Raw genomic sequence first — 20,327 nt, 5'->3', positions numbered from 1 at the left:
CGGGTTAGTCATTTGCAGTGGTACAGAACAAGAAATGCCTGTGTTTTGCAGAATAGAAAACATACTTTTAGTCAACAGTGTGATCTACTTCATAGTGAACAAGCTTATGGTTGACCAATTCAGTGAGCACTTTCATGCCTACAACGTGTTTGAAAGTGATGAAAAAAATGTGATGAAAGCAGACTGTCTTCAAATTTATAAGCCTTTTGACTTACAAAGTGCTTATGGTGGAGATGATAGCCTTTATCTTGTACCATTATGTTCTCTGTAAATGTGCATAGAGTTCAGTTGTATGGTGCTTGGATATTTTTGTTATTAAAAAAGATTAATTCATTGAATGTTTGTTTTGTTTCTGGTAGTGAAAAAGCATGTTCAGAACATTGAATGTGACACAACTGTCATAATACACTTTAGTGTCATAAAATAACACTGAATGATTTAAATTAACACTTTTAAGAGTAAGGGAGTAACACAATTTAAAGTTAAAAATACACTTTAAAGTGTCATAAAATAACACTGTGAATGTTAGAAATTAACACCCTCAGTGAAAAGGAATAACACCAGTTTAGTGTAAAAATTACTCTTAAATGTGTTAAGAAACAACACTGAGTGTTACATTTTTACAACATCAACACTATTATGGAGTTAAAATATTAACACTTTCAAAAGTGTTAATTTAACGCTGAACTGGTGAGGATTATATAAACTCAGGGAAAGTGTTAAATTTGACACTATGGGAGTTGAAATAACACTGACGTTTTTGCTGTGTAGGGTTAGCTGACTGGAAGGCGCCGTTCGAGGCAAAAAACACCATCGAGGATTTCTAGATCTCTGCCTCAGTTCATATTTCATGCTTTATGACGTGTGATTATAAATAAAAACAAAACACTTTGGAAACATTCAAAGCTGATGTGATCCAAACAGCCGATGGGATCCAAATTAAAGACAGTAACTTGATCTGACCTGAGAGTCTCCAGCCTGCAGTGTGGACTCTTCAGTCCAGCCGACAGCTTCTTCCCTCCTGAATCCTCCATCTTGTTGTTACTCAGGTCCAGCTCTCTCAGACTAGAGGACTGGGAGCTGAGAACTAATGACTGATCTTCACAGCTTCTCTCTGATAGATTACAGCCACTCAACCTAAAAAGGATATTCAGACAGTCAATTTAATACTTGATAAATTAAGAAATAAAGAGCTTAGGTAGTAATCTTTTTTAATAAAGGTAGAATAACCTGAGAGTCTCCAGCCTGCAGTGTGGACTCTTCAGTCCAGCCGACAGCTGCTTCACTCCTGAATCCTCCAGCTCGTTGTTACTCAGGTCCAGCTCTCTCAGACTAGAGGACTGGGAGCTGAGAACTAATGACAGATCTTCACAGCTTCTCTCTGACAGATTACAGCCACTCAACCTAAAAAGGATATTCAGACAGTCCATTTAATAATTGAGAAATTGAGAAATAAAGAGCTTAGGTAGTAATCTTTTTTTAATAAAGGTAGAATAACCTGAGAGTCTCCAGCCTGCAGTGTGGACTCTTCAGTCCAGCCGACAGCTGCTTCACTCCTGAATCCTCCAGCTTGTTGCTACTCAGGTCCAGCTCTCTCAGATTAGAGGACTGGGAGCTGAGAATTGAGGACAGAGCTTCACAGCTTCTCTCTGTGAGATTACAGGCACTCAGTCTGGAGAGACAACAGGAAGGAAACGAGATATTTATATTTAACTCCTGTTGAAAGATGTCAGAGTATTTAATGATTCATAAATACCACTTACAGAGCTTTGTTGGAGGCTTTGACCACTGGCAGCAGCCTCAGAAGAGCCTCATCTGAAGCAGTGTATATCTTCAGGTCAAACACGTCCAGATCTTTCTCTGATGACAGTAAGATGAAGACCAGAGCTGACCACTGAGCAGGAGACAGTTTATCTGTGGAGAGACGTCCTGATCTCAGGGACTGTTGGATCTCCTCCACTAGAGAATCATCATTCAGTTCATACAGACAGTGGAACAGATTGATGCTTCTCTCTGTAGACAGATTCTCACTGATCTTCTTCTTACTGTACTCAACTGTTTCCTGATTGGTCTGTGATGTACTTCCTGTCTGTGTCACCAGGCTTCGTAGGAGATTCTGATTGGTCTGCAGTGAAAGACCCAGGAGGAAGCGGAGGAACAAGTCCAGATGTCCATTTGGACTCTGTAAGGCCTTGTCCACAGCACTCTGGTAGAAAAGTGTTGATGTTGGTAGTTCTCCTGCCAGCAGGTTGACTCCAGAGTTGGTGAATGTCAGATGGACATGAAGAGCAGCCAGAAACTCCTGAACACTCACATGGATGAAGCTGAAGACCTTGTCCTGGTACAGTCCACTCTCCTCTTTAAAGATCTGTGTGAACACTCCTGAGTACACTGAGGCTGCTCTGATATCGATGCCACACTCTGTCAGGTCTGATTCATAGAAGATCAGGTTGCCTTTCTGCAGCTGCTCAAAAGCCAGTTTTCCCAGAGACTCGATCATCTTCCTGGTCTCTGGACTCCAGTGGGGATCTGTCTCAGCTCCTCCATCATACTTGATGTTCTTCACTTTGGACTGAAACACCAGGAAGTGGATGTACTTCTCAGTCAGGGTCTTGGGCAGCTGTCCTCCCTCTCTGGTCTTCAACACGTCTTCCAGAACTGTAGCAGTGATCCAGCAGAAGAATGGGATGTGACACATGATGTGGAGGCTTTGTGATCTCTTGATGTGGGAGATGATTCTGTTGGCCTGCTCCTTATCTCTGAATCTCTTCGTGAAGTACTCCTCCTTCTGTGGGTCAGTGAACCCTCTGACCTCTGTCACCATGTCAACCCACCCAGGAGGGATCTGATTGGCTGCTGCAGGTCGTGTGGTTATCCAGAGGTGAGCAGAGGGAAGCAGATTCCCCTTGATGAGGTTTGTCAGCAGCACACCCACTGAGGTGGACTCTGTAATATCAGTCAGGATCTCAGTGTTGAGGAAGTCCAGAGGAAGTCGGCACTCATCCAGACCGTCAAAAATGAACACGACCTGGAACTCAAACCTGCAGATTCCTCCTTCTTTAGTTTCACTAAAGAAGTGATCAACAAGTTCAACCAAACTGAACTTCTTCTCTTTCAGCACATTCAGCTCTCTGAAGGTGAATGGAAATATGAACTGGATGTCCTGGTTGACTTTGCCTTCAGCCCAGTCCAGAGTGAACTTCTGTGTTAAGACTGTTTTCCCGATGCCAGCCACTCCCTTTGTCATCACTGTTCTGATTGGTTCATCTCTTCCAGGTGGGACTTTAAAGATGTCTTCTTGTCTGATTGTTGTTTCTTGTCTGTCTGGTTTCCTGGATGCTGTTTCAATCTGTCTGACCTCATGTTCATCATTGACCTCTACAGTCCCTCCCTCCATTATGTAGATTTCTGTGAACATCTGATTCAGAGTGGTTTGGTTTCCTGCTTCAGCAACCCCCTCAAACACACGCTGGAACTTCTTCTGCATCTTAGATTTGAGTTTACGCTTACCATCTGCAGCAAGACTTCCTGAATGAATACAGAACAAAGAAGATCAGTAAGTATTTTTTTAACAAAAACAGGAAGTTATTTCTGTTCATCTCTTGAGACCTTAGCAAATGTCCCAACTATCCATCAAGTTAAATCTTTAAAGAAATCCTCCTACTGCTCTGCAGACGGTCAGCCAGCTTGTCCTCCTTCTTTTTTCTCAGGTGGTGCAATGTGATTTTCAGAAATGCCTCTCTGATGCTCCTCTGCTCTTCATCCTCATGCTCACTCTGACTTTCTAAGCATTCTGGGTAATCTGGACTCAGAAGCTTCTGGAACGTCTTCAGCTCTTTCTCCATAAAACATTCAAGGTCCTCCTCCAGCAGCTGGAACAGAAGATTGTATAATTAACAAATCAAACTGAAATCATGGAAGCAAACATCAGATCCATGTTTGACAGACTGACAATCCACTGGTCTGAAAAGTGCAGCAAGGAGATGAGTGTGAACAGAATAGATGTAAAAGTAGTTGTTGTACATGTACAGACCATAAATAGGTCTGTTTCATGCTGCTGGGCAGACTGACCAATGGGACCCTCTGAGCTCTCCTGGTCCACTCTGTGGAGGAATCAGGAAGAATTAGCTCACATCATGTCTGTCCACACAGAAGGTCAAAACACAAAGCATTTCAAAAAACACTTCAACATTTTACAAAACTCAACAGACATTTTGTGAGACCGAAACTGGAAAAGGAAGATACGTATTGGACAATGATTCCTTGTTGCTGATTGGATGCACTAGCTGTTTGTTTGTTTTGTCTGTGACAAATGGAAAATCTTCTTCTTCTTTTGGATTTAAGGCAGACTGGGTGCCTTGCAGCACATTGCTGCCTCACAGATATGAATGATAAAATCAAGTAAAGCATTAAATTGCTGTGCAGCAGTTCAAAAGCCAGGAAGGGGACAGACTTGGCTGAAAAGGCATTTATTGCATGCATCATTTTAAAATGTTGCTCCCTTAGTATTAGTTTTAATCAAAAATGCCCAGCACAGGGTGGTTAGGCCATGGATTGGGAGTCTCCATGTGCACCTTCTAGTTTGGTTTATGTGCAGCAACATGCAAACCGGCTGGGTGAAGGTGAATATACTGTAGATCCGCTAGTGTGGTGAGGATTAAATACTCTCTGTCACATCACTGGTCTTATAAAACAGATGTGCCAATCAGTTATACGAGAGAACGACAGCTTAGCAAACAAACATTTACCTGAGAAAAAGTCTGTACGGTTCAGAGTAATGATATAAACACAAATCACCCCAAAGGACTGATGATTTTCTATCAGCTATATAACCCTAGAACTAAACTAAATTGATTTGGTGATAGGACCAATGCTATTTAAGCATTAACTCAGGTATATCTCAGCTCTCGTACATACAGAACATGGTCACATGGTACCTGTAATTAATGTTACACAACAGAGTTGTCACTACAATGTATTTCAATAATAAAACATGAGACTCTACTTTTGCTATAGAGGAAGTTGGATAAGAGGCTACGATGAGTCGTGGTAACTTGACGTCTCCTTCACAAAAAAATTCTGAATTTTGAGTTATAACTGACGAGTGTGATGTGTGTAACGGTCTGTATGTGCGTAACGGCACTGCACTCTGATGCGGTACTTCAGAGGCTTCATATTTATCACCATATCAGTCAGTTGGGTTTAGATACTGCCGGGATTTAATCAAATGAAGCAGAAACTTTATATCCAATATAAAGCAGCTGTGAACAGCAAATACTGAATTACCTTTAATGTAGAATCATTTACTAACTTTTAATATGTCATGTTATTTTCTGTGCCTATTTTGGTTGAAAAGTGTTTATTGAAATAAATTATTTATATTTTAAGCATTAATCAGTTGTTGCAGCACGTCTGCAGCCACGGTGCCTGATAAACGGTAAACTAGCCTATGACGCTCACAAAAACAAAGGGACTTTATGGGTTATTGTTAGGCCTGCACAACATTGGAAAAAACTGACATTGCAATCTTTTTTTCAATTGATCTATATTGCGATATGAAAGAAGAGATTTTAACAAGATGACATAAATAGCTCTATTTGGAAATGATAAATCATTCCTGATTACTGGGGTGATTTTGTAGGGGAGTGCATCTACATAGAAAATAAAAATGAAAAAGGAACTTTTCTTTGTTGAACTTTAGTAAGCGCTGTGACTACTCTTCTGAAGAGATTTTTGAGAGGGAAATTAGGTATAAATACACTGGTTGACAGACATGACACCATTGCATTATACTATCAATCCAGGCTAAAATGAATGATAGTAATAATGAATGCATGTTGCTTCCTCGAAATTTCAGGTTGTGGTCGACTAGCGATGCCGTTTGATTGTTTTGATAAATCAACATTGATTGTGATTGGTGGTTTGCTGTGATTGCAGAGCCTACATGTCGGACACTAAACTGTGGATCCAAGAGCACTTCAGTCAGTGTAAATTACATTATATTAGACACAGACTGCTGTTGTAGATTAGTGTTATGTTTCGAGCGTCGCAGCTCTGAACTGTAATGTTAGTTCGGACAGATGCCTTGTTTCTTTAGGATAACTATATTAGCTTTAGCCAGGCTGGTAGCAGCTTTCTGCGGTGAAAAATGCTTGGGAGATGTCGTGATAACGTTGCATTAATCAGGTGATTTAGTTATTCATTGCAGCGAACATAAAACACTGAATACTGGATCTTCACTACCCATGGAAATGTATGTGCATCACTGTGTCACCAGCAGCTGCTGCGGAACAATAACAGTAAACCTCTCGGACTAACGTTACGTCACATACACACGCTGCCCACATGGCCACCTGTCATAAAAGGGAAGGGTCGGTTGGTAACGATCATGTAAAAGGAGAATGCTGAAAGTTTACTTTTCTGTCAAGCAGCAAAAATAATTTAGCGTCAACATTGCAACGCCCTGTGATGTGACTATCACGCATGCGCACATCGCGATGTAGACAATGAAACTAAATATTGTGCAGCCGTAGTTGTTGTACACTGCTAACTGCAATATAGTAGCTATAATAACGGCTGGCAGGATGCCGTGCGCCCTACATTGACTGTCCATGGGACTGTGTTCTGAACTGTTCCTGTTGTAGTTGACGTCTGTTTTAATAATGTTCTGTTAAAATTTTTGATGTGCATTTTTGTTATCTGGGTTTTAGTTGTGTCTGGTTAATTTAGTGTTCATGTTTATCTACTGTACATTTATTGGTGTTACCATGACGGAGACCCTGGTGGGGGTCCACACATCTGGCCACTATAAATAAATACATTTTGAATGTTAGATTTTATCAACTTGATCTGTGAGGCCGCAATGTGCTGCAAGGCACCCATTCTGCTTTCAATCCAAAAGAAAAAGATCTTCCGTTTGTCACAGACTGACAGTCAGTGCATCCAATCAGCAACCAGGAAACATTGTCCAATCCGTATCTTCCTTTTCCAGTTTGGAAAATCAGTTTTACAGATGCTTCTGCTGCCTCTGATGTCCGTTTCAGAGCATCAGAGAGCAGCGCAGGCATTTAAGTGGCACCGTAATCCACGTTACTATTCAGCCGGTAGATACATATTGGCACTGGGTTTCGGTACCCAAACCAGAGCACCTCCGCTCGGTTGGCTCTGATCCAAAAGCGACACGGAGGTTGAGGACAGGGGCGTCGGACTGGGGGTAAAACCGATACTGATTACCAGGGTCCAAGGGGAGAGAGGGCCCTTGAAAAGTCTGTAATATATTTTATTTCACCTGGATATTTTCATTTCCTAATTAAATTTCCTAATGCATGTCAGATGAAATGTAAAGTTAGTGTATTGGCTTTATAACTTGGTTGATTGACTGACTACATTTTGTATACAAAAAAAGACTAAGGTCTCACCCACCCCTTGCTAATGCGCCAAATGGTTTAGTCCATCTGCACGCATTTTGTTTACGTTAGCTAGTTCAGTTGAGCGCAACCTTCTGAAACTTCTGTGTTAAGAAACAACACTGAGTGTTACATTTTTACAACATCAACACTATTATGGAGTTAAAATATTAACACTTTCAAAAGTGTTAATTTAACTCTGAACTGGTGAGGATTATATAAACTCAGGGAAAGTGTTAAATTTGACACTATGGGAGTTGAAATAACACTGACGTTTTTGCTGTGTAGGGTTAGCTGACTGGAAGGCGCCGTTCGAGGCAAAAAACACCATCGAGGATTTCTAGATCTCTGCCTCAGTTCATATTTCATGCTTTATGACGTGTGATTATAAATAAAAACAAAACACTTTGGAAACATTCAAAGCTGATGTGATCCAAACAGCTGATGGGATCCAAATTAAAGACAGTAACTTGATCTGACCTGAGAGTCTCCAGCCTGCAGTGTGGACTCTTCAGTCCAGCCGACAGCTTCTTCCCTCCTGAATCCTCCATCTTGTTGTTACTCAGGTCCAGCTCTCTCAGACTAGAGGACTGGGAGCTGAGAACTAATGACTGATCTTCACAGCTTCTCTCTGACACGTTACAGCCACTAAACCTAAAACGGATATTCAGACAGTCCATTTAATAATTGAGAAATTGAGAAATAAAGAGCTTAGGTAGTAATCTTTTTTTAATAAAGGTAGAATAACCTGAGAGTCTCCAGCCTGCAGTGGGGACTCTTCAGTCCAGCCGACAGCTGCTTCACTCCTGAATCCTGCAGCTTGTTGCTACTCAGGTCCAGCTCTCTCAGACTAGAGGACTGGGAGCTGAGAATTGAGGACAGAGCTTCACAGCTTCTCTCTGTGAGATTACAGGCACTCAGTCTGGAGAGACAACAGGAAGGAAACGAGATATTTATATTTAACTCCTGTTGAAAGATATCAGAGTATTTAATGATTCATAAATCCCACTTACAGAGCTTTGTTGGAGGCTTTGACCACTGGCAGCAGCCTCAGAAGAGCCTCCTCTGAAGCAGAGAATTTCTTCAGGTCAAACACGTCCAGATCTCCTTCTGATGACAGTAAGATGAAGACCAGAGCTGACCACTGAGCAGGAGACAGTTTATCTGTGGAGAGACTTCCTGATCTCATGGCCTGTTGGATCTCCTCCACTAGAGAACGATCATTCAGTTCATTCAGACAGTGGAACAGATTGATGCTTCTCTCTGCAGACAGATTCTCACTGATCTTCTTCTTAATGTACTCAACTGTTTCCTGATTGGTCTGTGATCTACTTCCTGTCTGTGTCACCAGGCTTCGTAGGAGATTCTGATTGGTCTGCAGTGAAAGACCCAGGAGGAAGCGGAGGAACAAGTCCAGATGTCCATTTGGACTCTGTAAGGCCTTGTCCACAGCACTCTGGTAGAAAAGTGTTGATGTTGGTAGTTCTTCTGACAGCAGGTTGACTCCAGAGTTGGTGAATGTCAGATGGACATGAAGAGCAGCCAGAAACTCCTGAACACTCACATGGATGAAGCTGAAGACCTTGTCCTGGTACAGTCCTCTCTCCTCTTTAAAGATCTGTGTGAACACTCCTGAGTACACTGAGGCTGCTCTGATATCGATGCCACACTCTGTCAGGTCTGATTCATAGAAGATCAGGTTGCCTTTCTGCAGCTGCTCAAAAGCCAGTTTTCCCAGAGACTCGATCATCTTCCTGGTCTCTGGACTCCAGTGTGGATCTGTCTCAGCTCCTCCATCATACTTGATGTTCTTCACTTTGGACTGAAACACCAGGAAGTGGATGTACTTCTCAGTCAGGGTCTTGGGCAGCTGTCCTCCCTCTCTGGTCTTCAACATGTCCTCCAGAACTGTCGCAGTGATCCAGCAGAAGACTGGGATGTGGCACATGATGTGGAGGCTTTGTGATCTCTTGATGTGGGAGATGATTCTGTTGGCCTGCTCCTTATCTCTGAATCTCTTCGTGAAGTACTCCTCCTTCTGTGGGTCAGTGAACCCTCTGACCTCTGTCACCATGTCAACCCACCCAGGAGGGATCTGATTGGCTGCTGCAGGTCGTGTGGTTATCCAGAGGTGAGCAGAGGGAAGCAGATTCCCCCTGATGAGGTTTGTCAGCAGCACACCAACTGAGGTGGACTCTGTAATATCAGTCAGGATCTCAGTGTTGAGGAAGTCCAGAGGGAAAAGCGACACTCATCCAGACCGTCAAAGATGAACACAAACGGGAACTCTTCAAGAACCTGCTGATTCTTGCTTTTTTGTTCACTAAAGAAGTAATCAACAAGTTCCACCAAGCTGAACTTTTCCTCTTTCAGCACATTCAGCTCTCTGAAAGTGAATAGAAATATGAACTGGATGTCCTGGTTGGCTTTGCCTTCAGCCCAGTCCAGAGTGAACTTCTGTGTTAAGACTGTTTTCCCGATGCCAGCCACTCCCTTTGTCATCACTGTTCTGATTGGTTCATCTCTTCCAGGTGGGGCTTTAAAGATGTCTTCTTGTCTGATTGTTGTTTCTGGTCTGTCTGGTTTCCTGGATGCTGTTTCAATCTGTGTGACCTTATGTTCAACATTGACCTCTGCATTCCCTCCCTTTAAGATGTAGATCTCTGTGAATATCTGATTCAGAGGGGTTGGGTTTCCTGCTTTATCATTCCCTTCAAAAACACGCTGGAACTTCTCCTGCATCTTAGATTTGAGTTTACGCTTACCGTCTGCAGCAAGACTTTCTGAATGAATACAGAACAAAGAAGATCAGTAATGAATTTTTTAAAGAAAACAGGAAATTATTTCTGTTCATCTCTTGAGACATTAGTAAATGTCCCAATTATCCATCAAGTTAAATCTTTAAAGAAATCCTCTTACTGCTTTGCAAACGGTCAGCCAGCTTGTACTCATTCTTTCTTCTCAGGTGGTGCAGTGTGATTTTCAGAAATGCCTCTCTGATGCTCCTGTGCTCTTCATCCTCATCCTCCCTCTGACTCTCTGAGCATTCTGGGTAATCTGGATTCACAAGCTTCTGGAACGTCTTCAGCTCATTCTCCACAAACTTTTCAAGGTCCTCCTTCAGCAGCTGGAACAAAAGATTGTATGAATGACAAATCAAACTGAAATCATGGAAGCAAACATCAGATCCATGTTGGACAATCTGACAACCTGATAATCCACTGGTCTAAAAAGTGCAGCATGGAGATGATTGTGAACAGAATAGATGTAGTTGTTGTACATGTACAGACCATAAATAGGTCTGGTTGATGCTGCTGGGCAGACTGACCAATGGGACCCTCTGAGCTCTCCTGGTCCACTCTGTGGAGGAATCAGGAAGAATTAGCTCACATCTAACTTGGTAGCTCATTGGTAGATACATATCATGTCACCATTATAGTTATGTCAGTTTTTGTAGAAGCAGATGTTAACATTGTGAAACACATGGCCCTCAGTTTCAGAAACTGTCCCACCAGGGAGCAACAGACCCCTCAGCCTCCTTTTTGGGTTTGAAACAGGGAAGCTTATATCAAAATTAAAGCAAACCATGTTTAGCCATTTTGACTGAAAGGTGTTAAGTAACACTAACATCTTAGTGTGTTTTATTATATTAGGTTACAGTTAGGATAAGAGGTTAATATCAGATGTATCCTTCATAGAGAAAGATGATTTGAGAATGATGGGAGTGAAGACAGCAGGGAGCATGAGTGTTGCTCTGAGCACAGTGTGGAAATAAGAGATGAGGAACTGGAAAGTAGGCAGAGCAGTGCAGACCAGTTTTTGCTAGAGGATCCAGGACTATGGCCAGATAAATTAACTGATGATCAGAGAGACACCATAGTATGCAGGTTGGCAAGTAAAGGTACAGAGAAAACCAACAAAATGTAGTTGTAACCACAGTAAAGTAGGCTAGAGAATGTTGACAAAGGAGGTTTGAAATGTGTGTTATCAGGCTACTCCAAGCATTACAGTTAATAGTTATTACCCAGCTAGGCCTACAGATTCATGTGTACAGAGGCCCGATTATTTTTTTTATTTTTTTTTGGTGGGGGAGGTGTTGAGGAACATGGGGCCACATCAGGACTGCCTATGCATAGGGCCCAGGGTCTGGTGCTATGCCCCTGGTTGAGGAGCTGCTGTGTGGGTCTGGCCGAGACAGTGTGGAGGTAGCGCCGGGGCTGGAGCAGCCGACAGATACTTGGCGGAACCGAGACCCTTCACAGTAGTTAACGTTAGATGTTTCTCACTTTTTGCATGAGACTCCAGCGCCTGTACACGCAATGTTCCCAGTTTAATTGCTTTCTCGCTCGCATAAGAAACAGTATAGGCTTCAAAGACGTTGTAAGCAACGTGATTGTTGCCCTAAATTCAGTTTTTCAAGCCAAGTGTATCTAAACTTGCACTTCCACATACCTAAAGAATAAAATCAGTTTTATGTCTGTGGTACAATCCGAAAGAGACTCGCACCAATAACACTAAAGCTGATTGGCTGCAATTTAAATTGCATCTCGGTCTCATTTGTAGTCGTAATACATCAAATTATATTCAGACTAGCGTAAGAAAGAACTACAACACCATGGAATTAAAAAAAACAACTTTCCAGCTGCGAGAATATTTCAATGAGCATTAGAGGCAGCATTACATGGACATAGGAAAATTAAGACCTGTTTAAAATTATGTAAGACCTAGAACACAATACTTTTGATTTTGAAAGACTTTTTAACACCCCAGAAACCCTGTTTAGAAGTAGATCAGTCCCGCAGGAATACAGCAGACCTGGCAACTCTGGTGACGACTCTTCAACTATTGTTTTGTTTGAAGTAGCGTGCGTACACCTGAGCAACCACGTGCAGCTCCTGACCAATAAGGTGGGTGGGAGTCGGCCGCTGGAGGATTTCACTACACATGAACAGCCAATTAGGCACAGGCGTGTGGTTGTTGCTCTCGGCGTGTGTGTAGTATTTTTCGGCCTATAGAAGACATTAATGGCGAGCACTTGATCACACGTTTTTAGTGAATATCGGCTGATAATGATGCGGTTGATCTATCGGGGCACTCCTTGTTCTTTCAAATGTTTTGTAATGTTGCTGACGTTATAAAGTAACTGAAGCTCACTTACTCAAACATTTGATCTTTTTCGAAAGATACTGGTTTGTGCATTGACCAGTCACTCTTCATGGACACACAGCTGGGTGTAGGTTTAGGTCCCCTGACCGTCCTGTTAGAAAGAGAGGAAGACCACCAGAGAGAGAAATTCACTTTTTAATCTCCAGAAACAGAAGCTGCTGGAGAAACTAGAAGCTATCAACCAGAAAATAAAGTCTGGAGCTCTTCACTGAATGCTTTCTGCTCTCTGCTCATCCTGTTCTATCATTCATTGTCTTTCTGAAAGAACAGGACCATTATAAAGACTCTAGCACTAATGCTATCTTTTTAGTCCTCTAAAGCACACGTATCAAACTCAAGGCCCACGGACCAAATCAGGCCCGTCGCAGATTATGATCCGGCCCGCATATCAATTTAGGTTCACAATACATTTTGGCCCACCTAGTTTTTCTTGCTTTTCCTGACATTGTTGACGTTTTATTTATTTTTTTATGATTTGTAACTTTTTCCGACACTTTTGGGCGTTTTTTTTTTTTATGATGGCTGAGGAACTTTTTCCTGACTTCTTTATGACTTTATGTCGAACAAACTATAAGTGAGAAGACTATATCACACATGCAATAATACAGTCAAAGATATTTGAGTGTTTCGATTAAATAAAAGCATGTCAATAAACCATGTGATTCTTATTTTCCAGTGTGGCCCTCTGGGAAGTTGAGTTTGACACTCCTGATCTAATGGAACCAAGACTTCAACATGAGAATTAATGTCACTTTTAAAATCAGAAAACTTTCTGTCCTGTGACATGTTGGACAATACTTTCTACTTTATTAAGAAGTGTGGAGTTTTGACATTTGGTAATTTGTAATGTTGCTGACGTTATAAAGTAACTGAAGCTGACTTACTCAAACATTTGATCTTTTTCGAAAGATACTGGTTTGTGCATTGACCAGTCACTCTTCATGGACACACAGCTGGGTGTAGGTTTAGGTCCCCTGACCGTCCTGTTAGAAAGAGAGGAAGACCACCAGAGAGAGAAATTCACTTTTTAATCTCCAGAAACAGAAGCTGCTGGAGAAACTAGAAGCTATCAACCAGAAAATAAAGTCTGGAGCTCTTCACTGAATGCTTTCTGCTCTCTGCTCATCCTGTTCTATCATTCATTGTCTTTCTGAAAGAACAGGACCATTATAAAGACTCTAGCACTAATGTTATCTTTTTAGTCCTCTAAAGCACACGTGTCAAACTCAAGGCCCACGGACCAAATCAGGCCCCTCGTAGATTATGATCCGGACCGCATATAAATTTAGGCACAATACATTTTGGCCTGCCTAGTTTTTCTTGCTTTTCCTGACATTGTTGACATTATTTTTTTTTTTTTTTTATGTTTTGTAACTTTTTCCCACGTTGTTGTCACTTTTGCCGAAGTTTTTGTCACTTTTTCTGACGTTTTTCCAACATTTTTGGGCGTTTTCTTTTTATGATGGCTGAGGAACTTTTTCCTGACTTCTTTAGGACTTTATGTCAAACAAACTATAACTGAGAAGACTATATCACACATGCAGTAATACAGTCAAAGATATTTGAGTTTTTCTATTAAATAAAAGCATGTCAATAAACTAAACATGTCTGCACCTTGATGTGATTGTTATTTTCCAGTGTGGCCCTCTGGGAAGTTGAGTTTGACACTCCTGATCTAATGGGGCCAAGACTTCATCATGAGAATTAATGTCACTTTTAAAATCAGAAAACTTTCTGTCCTATGACATGTTGGACGAGACTTTTTCTACTTTATTAAGAAGTGTGGAGTTTTGACATTTGGTAATTTGTAATGTTGCTGACGTTATAAAGTAACTGAAGCTGACTTACTCTGCCTTTGGATCTCCTTTAAAAGATAGGGTCTTTGACCAGCCCCTCCTAATGGGCACACAGCTGGGTTCAGGTCCAGGTTCAGGTTCAGGTCCAGGTTCAGGTCCCATGACCGTCCTGTTGGAAAGAGAGGAAGACCACCAGAGAAAGAAATGTGTAAAATGTAATCCTTCTGTCCTCCTATAGGGCCAAAACTTTATTATGAGAATTAATCTCAACATTTATAAATACACTAAATCAGTGGGAAGTAGAGTTGGGGTTAGGAGATACAAGCAGTAACTCCCTTTTGTCATCATGGTAAAGATCTCTGATTAATGAGGGACGAGGTTACTAGAGTTGGTCCGGTCTGGTCGAGTGTACGAGCCTGAACCAGTTTGATTTTAAGCTAACCGGTTGTTTATTAGAGGTCTGACCAGATGTTGTGGGCCAATAATAAAACGTGATGATATTTCTCGTTGAGGTTAAACGTTGTCTCACAATATCAGTACACAAGTGCAGAATTACGTATTGACTGTACTATTGAGGACCAATTCACGTACCTTTTCGGTACCTGAAAGCCTGTAAACGCGAGCTTCTCTGTCCTCTCTGCATGTTGACAGAGAGCTCTGACACACAGGCTGGAGGTTGTAGGGCAAGGCAACTTTATTTCTATATCTCTCTCATCTTATTTTTCGACATTGCTGGCTGCTCTTCCTCTGTAGCCTCTTCTGCAACTAAAAGCAAAACTAACACCTTCTGCTACTGGAGCTAAAACTCTAGAGTAGATGGAGATCCAAAGTGTAGTAGTGTATATGTAACCTCAGAGTTCAGCTGGAAACACAGAGACCCTCTACAAGAAGACCAACCACCCAATGAGACAACACTACTTCTAGTTTGCTGGAGGTTTCACAACTCACCCCAATTTTCTCCTCTCCATTTCCAGTCTCCTCATCTCCATTCCCAGTATCTTCATCTTCATTTCAATTCTCCTCTCCTCCATTTCCATTATCTCCCTCTCACTTGTCTCCATTCTAATCTTCCTTACAGGTCGCCTTGTTTTTTTTAAAGTAGTGGTGGCTTCATGGACCGGACCCTCTTCATGGACACACAGCTGGGTTCAGGTCTAGCTTCAGGTTCAGCCGGATCTGATCTCTGATTGGTCCTGTTAGAAAGAGAGGAAGACCACCAGAGAGGTAAATCCACTTTTTTTAGATCAATTTTTATATTTTTGAACATACAGAACAGATAAACACAATTGAACAAGAACAACATCCCTCTCCCACCCCCCACCCGCTACGGTCTTGAGGAAAAAACTAAAAAAACAGAAACAAAAATCACTCCTTGCCTAGTCACTCTCTTTTAATTCTTGTTATGCTAAGGTCATTAGGACTGATACCTGTGCTGCTGCGTTTCTCCATAGATCTATAATAGATGACTTGGCTTTGTTAATCCTTGCTGTAGAGAGCTCCAGCATAACCATGTCCAGAAAATACACCAACCACTGTTTTATACAAAGTGAGTGGAGGGGAGCGAGCCAGTGTTGAGCTATAATTTTCTTGGTTGCGGTCGAGCCAGCTAGCCAAACTTTCCTCCGTCTCCCAAGCAGGTGTAATTTAGGGTCGTCATTAAGTAACAAAACAATCAGTAGGAACTCGACATCCTATCACATCAGATATTATTGATGTTGTTTTAATCCAGAACTCATGCACCTGTTCACACTCCCAGACCATGTGCAGGAAAGTTCCAGTTTGTTCAGGTTGGCAGAACGTGCAAAAGGGAGTAGGAATGCCTTTAGAGACGTATCTCTTCTGAGCAGTCCAATATGTCCTATGGCATATGTTGAAGTGGATCTGCTGGTGATTTGGGTTCTTGGAACAGTTGGAAATGTTGTCTCAAACTGTCTCCCAATTAATTGTGTTATCTTCAGAAACAGAAGCTGCTGGAGAAACTAGACGCTATCAACCAGAAAATAAAGTCTGGAGCTCTTCACTGAATGCTTTCTGCTCTCTGTTCATCCTGTTCTATCATTAATTGTCTTTCTGAAAGAACAGGAACATTATAAAGACTCTACCACTAATGTTATCTTTTTAGTCCTCTAATGGACCCAAAACTCTAATATGAGAATATTATATATTAGACTTTAGAAACTTTCTAAGGAAAAAAGAAATTACTACAGATTCTGAATATTAAAACTAAATCTAATCAGCTAATAAATGATGACAGATTAAACTACCAAACAGTATATAAAGTCACTAAATCAGTGTTTTTCTTCTTTTCTAATCATATATCTGTGTGAGCCTCGTGTTCAGACGTCGTGCAGTTTACTGTCCCACCAGCAGATGGAGCCTCATGACTTCTAATGACGAGTAGAGGAAGAATGAGAACTTCAATTTAAAACACATTTATCTGTAACATTACATCATTATTTACTGCTGATCAATACCAAAATAATATAAGTTTAGGGAAATAAAAAGTGGGGAAAGTACAAAGGGAAAATGTTACAGAAATCAATAAATACATTTAAAATAATTTAAAATAAATAAAATGAAAAATAAATTAGGAAAATAAATTAAAAAGTGGTCAACTTATGATATATTGTATTAGCTAATTAATTATTTTTTTAAAGGTTTTCCTTTGCCTTGATTGTGAGTCTGATTGTTGATTGTTAATTGTATGTCTTGATGGTTGATTGTTTATTTTTATATCATGTTAAATTGCTGATTGTTTATTCTATGTCTTTTCTATTTATAGAAAGCTTATTTATTTTTGTATTGCATTTTCGCACCGTGGGTCCGAGAGGACTGAAATTTCATTTGTGCCATATGTCATGCATGTATAGCACATCTGACAATAAAGCTGACTTGACTTGACATGACTTCTAAAATTAAAGGCAGTATTCAGACATGTTACTGCAGTAAAATTACTAATACCACAGTGTAAGGTTACAGCAGCAGATAACTAAGGTGAAGAGAAAACTCTCTGGACTTTAAAAGTCCTGACACACCTTTACAGAGCAGATCTCAACAATGAGCTCTGCATTACAGACGGCACATTGAGGGCTGGGAGCCAAAGGGCGTCACTGTGTTTAATTAGATTTGACACGAGAGCAAGAACAACAAACCAGTTTCTAACTGAACTTAAATAGTTTTGTCAGGAGGAGGGAACAGAAGAAAACCTGTAGAACCAGACCAACAAGACAACAACGCTGCGTCAGTCCAAAAAGGCCTGCGGGACATCTATGAAACCTAAAGACCTGAATGAAAACATAAATCATGGGATCATCATAAAGTAGGCGTGTCTGTGAGGGGAAGACTCGTGGGTACCCAGAGCACCCGTTTTCAGTCCGATATCTGGAGGTCAGAGGTCAAGGGACCCCTTTGAAAACGGACATGCCAGGTTTTGCCTCGCCAAAATCTAGGCTAACCGTGGATCAGACCGACCCGACAGACATGTTGCAAAGCGTTCAGAGTCGTGGCCGATTACGAGGGTCCGGACCGACGAACGTGTCTTTACCTCTTGTAGTGTGAAATCATCAAAGATAAGCGACACTGGAAGTCTAGCATGTCAGGATGTTTTGTCTTTTTTTGCCCATGACGTGTTTCTTGGAGTCGACCAATAAGAAGAGGGAGCGCTCTCTTGTGACATTGATTAGCGGTTTTAGCCAGTTAGCCAGAACATCCAGCAGTTGTTGTAACGTTACTCAACACCACTGAGAGAAGTACTATGGGGTCGGGGTTGGCCAGCGAGTATCTTCGGGGCTGGTCTTGGCCCCGAGATACTTAGCGGCCGAGGATACGTCTACATCTGTTGGTGAACTTTTTACTAGAGATGCACCGATTACAATTTTCTAGGCCAATTCTGAATGAGTTTGACCTGCTGATAACGATTTTAGCCGATTCCGATTTCATTTTTTTAACCACTTTACAGCACATACAAATATTTAATACAACATAAGGGTGTGTGTGTGTGTTGAATGTGAGAAATAAATGTTACCTGAAAACAGCATGTAGTTTCACATCACACTTTCAGTCACTATGACCACGACTACGGTCAGAAACATTGTGCCAAAATATGAACAATAACACTGCTGTCAACGGGCTTATCTGCTAACGTTAGCTACCGTCCGTTAGCGTGAAACAATCCAGCAAATAGACCTAAAACCAGTGATTTAACATCACCACTCATTTTACACACTGAGTGAACATTACTAGCTACGTTTTTCATGTTGGTTTTGAGCTCTACTGGGTGAGCTAAAGGACCCTTTTGATATCAATACTGATGCTGTGTGGCAGAAAGCAAGCAGTATTACGGTTACTAAGTATAACTCTTTCTGTGACATTGTATGATTTACAATTACTCTCGAACGTATCATCTGGGTTCCCGTGTTTTGATTGAAGTTAAAGTTATATGACGCCACTGACAGGCGACTAAAGGAAACGTCCCGTGTTTCATTAAAATAAAATAACTGATTTCTCTGGTTTGAACGTTGTTGGAAACATTTAGGAAGAGCTGTATAGTAACGAAGTAGAACTACTTCACTACTGTACTTAAGTACTAAAAGGCTACTGGAGTATTATTTTTTTCTCCTACTTCCACTTTTACTTGAGTACATATTTTCGATGAGTTTAATACTTTTACTCCGATACATTTTTTATGTGCTGCATCGTTACTCGTTACCTGTTGTGAATTCCTCATGCTATGGAGACTGTGTAGGTTACAGTGTGTGTAGCTACGGCTATGTTACTTACGTACGTTTCTTTTCATTACAGTGATCGCCTGTTCAGAAGTCAGAGACGATGTAAGTTTGTACTCTTTCTATTTAGCCATTGTTGCAGCAAATGAAGCTATTCCTGAGTTGTTTCAGTCTGCATTGAGTACTGAATGTTAACCGTTTGACCCTGTAATGTGAAACTGCTAGTTTATCTGTATATTGCTAGCTTGCTAACTTTTCACTACTTAAATCATTTTATTTCAGTATTTGTTAATAAGTGATTAACAACCCACTGTTATATCAGATAATATTAGTTATAACAGCTATGACATTAATGTACCTTTTGGGGTTTATTTCAGAAACTTCCTTCATATCCAGCAATGTGCAGCTTGTGACTGCCTTAATACCAAGTAAAAAGCTGAACTCCAACAATGTGATATTCAAAATTTGACTGCTTTCTTTAACACATAACACAATAGTTGTACTGTTACTTTTAGTACTTGAGTAGTACATTTTAAAGTAAACTACTTGCAATACTTAAGTACAAACATTTCTGAATACTTTATTACTTCCACTTAAGTGTGGTGCTTAAAGAGCACTTCAGCTTCTACTCAAGTCACTTTTTTGATAGAGCACTTGTACTGTTTACTCAAGTATGGGTCTCTAGTACTTTATACACCTATGCATTTAGGATAGTGTAAGTAGAAAACTCAGCAGAATATATAACATAGTTTTAGTTGTTTTTAGACATTTAAAGGCAGAAATATTACATATACTTTTAAAGCCACCCCTTACTTAACCCTTTCCTTAAATGTCCCCCTGTGGCCCTGAAACCTGAAGAACTGAAGCTTGCGTTACAGAGCCTTAATGTTTTTATTACATCACCCTCGGCTTCATAAGTCAGTACGCATTAACTTGAGGACTAACGAGGCTTGTTTACTTCACTATGTGTTGTCGAACCTGTTCTAACTTCTGGCAGTACAATACAGCGTTGCTTTTTTAATGAATAAAATGAATAAAATGACCAAATAGTTGAATATTCGTATTGTAGAGACTAATCCGATTAGATTGACAAATGTTTGAGTTGGATACATAACAACTAACAGCAGTAAAAGTACTAATACCAATCTTCTAAGACTGTTCCAGTCAAAAATGACCAATTTACACATTCCCTGTACCATAAATATGGCATTTTTCATCAGATTGCCTCAAGATTG

General features: G+C 40.8%; 1 protein-coding gene across 1 annotated transcript in view; it reads right to left on the bottom strand.

The window, feature by feature from the left end:
• The window catches only part of LOC120554699 (NACHT, LRR and PYD domains-containing protein 12-like), a 37,798-nt gene extending 27,078 nt beyond the window's left edge, over positions 1-10,720 (bottom strand). The window contains exons 1-4 of the mRNA XM_039793712.1: positions 10,697-10,720; positions 10,326-10,533; positions 1,764-3,528; positions 1,499-1,672 (exon numbers count right to left, since the gene is read on the bottom strand). Coding sequence (XP_039649646.1) covers positions 1,499-1,672; positions 1,764-3,528; positions 10,326-10,533; positions 10,697-10,699 — 2,150 coding nt within the window. The 5' untranslated portion in view covers positions 10,700-10,720. The remainder of the gene's footprint in view (positions 1-1,498; positions 1,673-1,763; positions 3,529-10,325; positions 10,534-10,696) is intronic.
• Between the last annotated feature and the right edge of the window lie 9,607 nt (positions 10,721-20,327).

The sequence above is a fragment of the Perca fluviatilis genome, chromosome 24 (assembly GCF_010015445.1).
Source record: "Perca fluviatilis chromosome 24, GENO_Pfluv_1.0, whole genome shotgun sequence".
NCBI classification, from domain to species: domain Eukaryota; kingdom Metazoa; phylum Chordata; class Actinopteri; order Perciformes; family Percidae; genus Perca; species Perca fluviatilis.
This window is presented reverse-complemented; position numbering and strand designations above follow the sequence as displayed.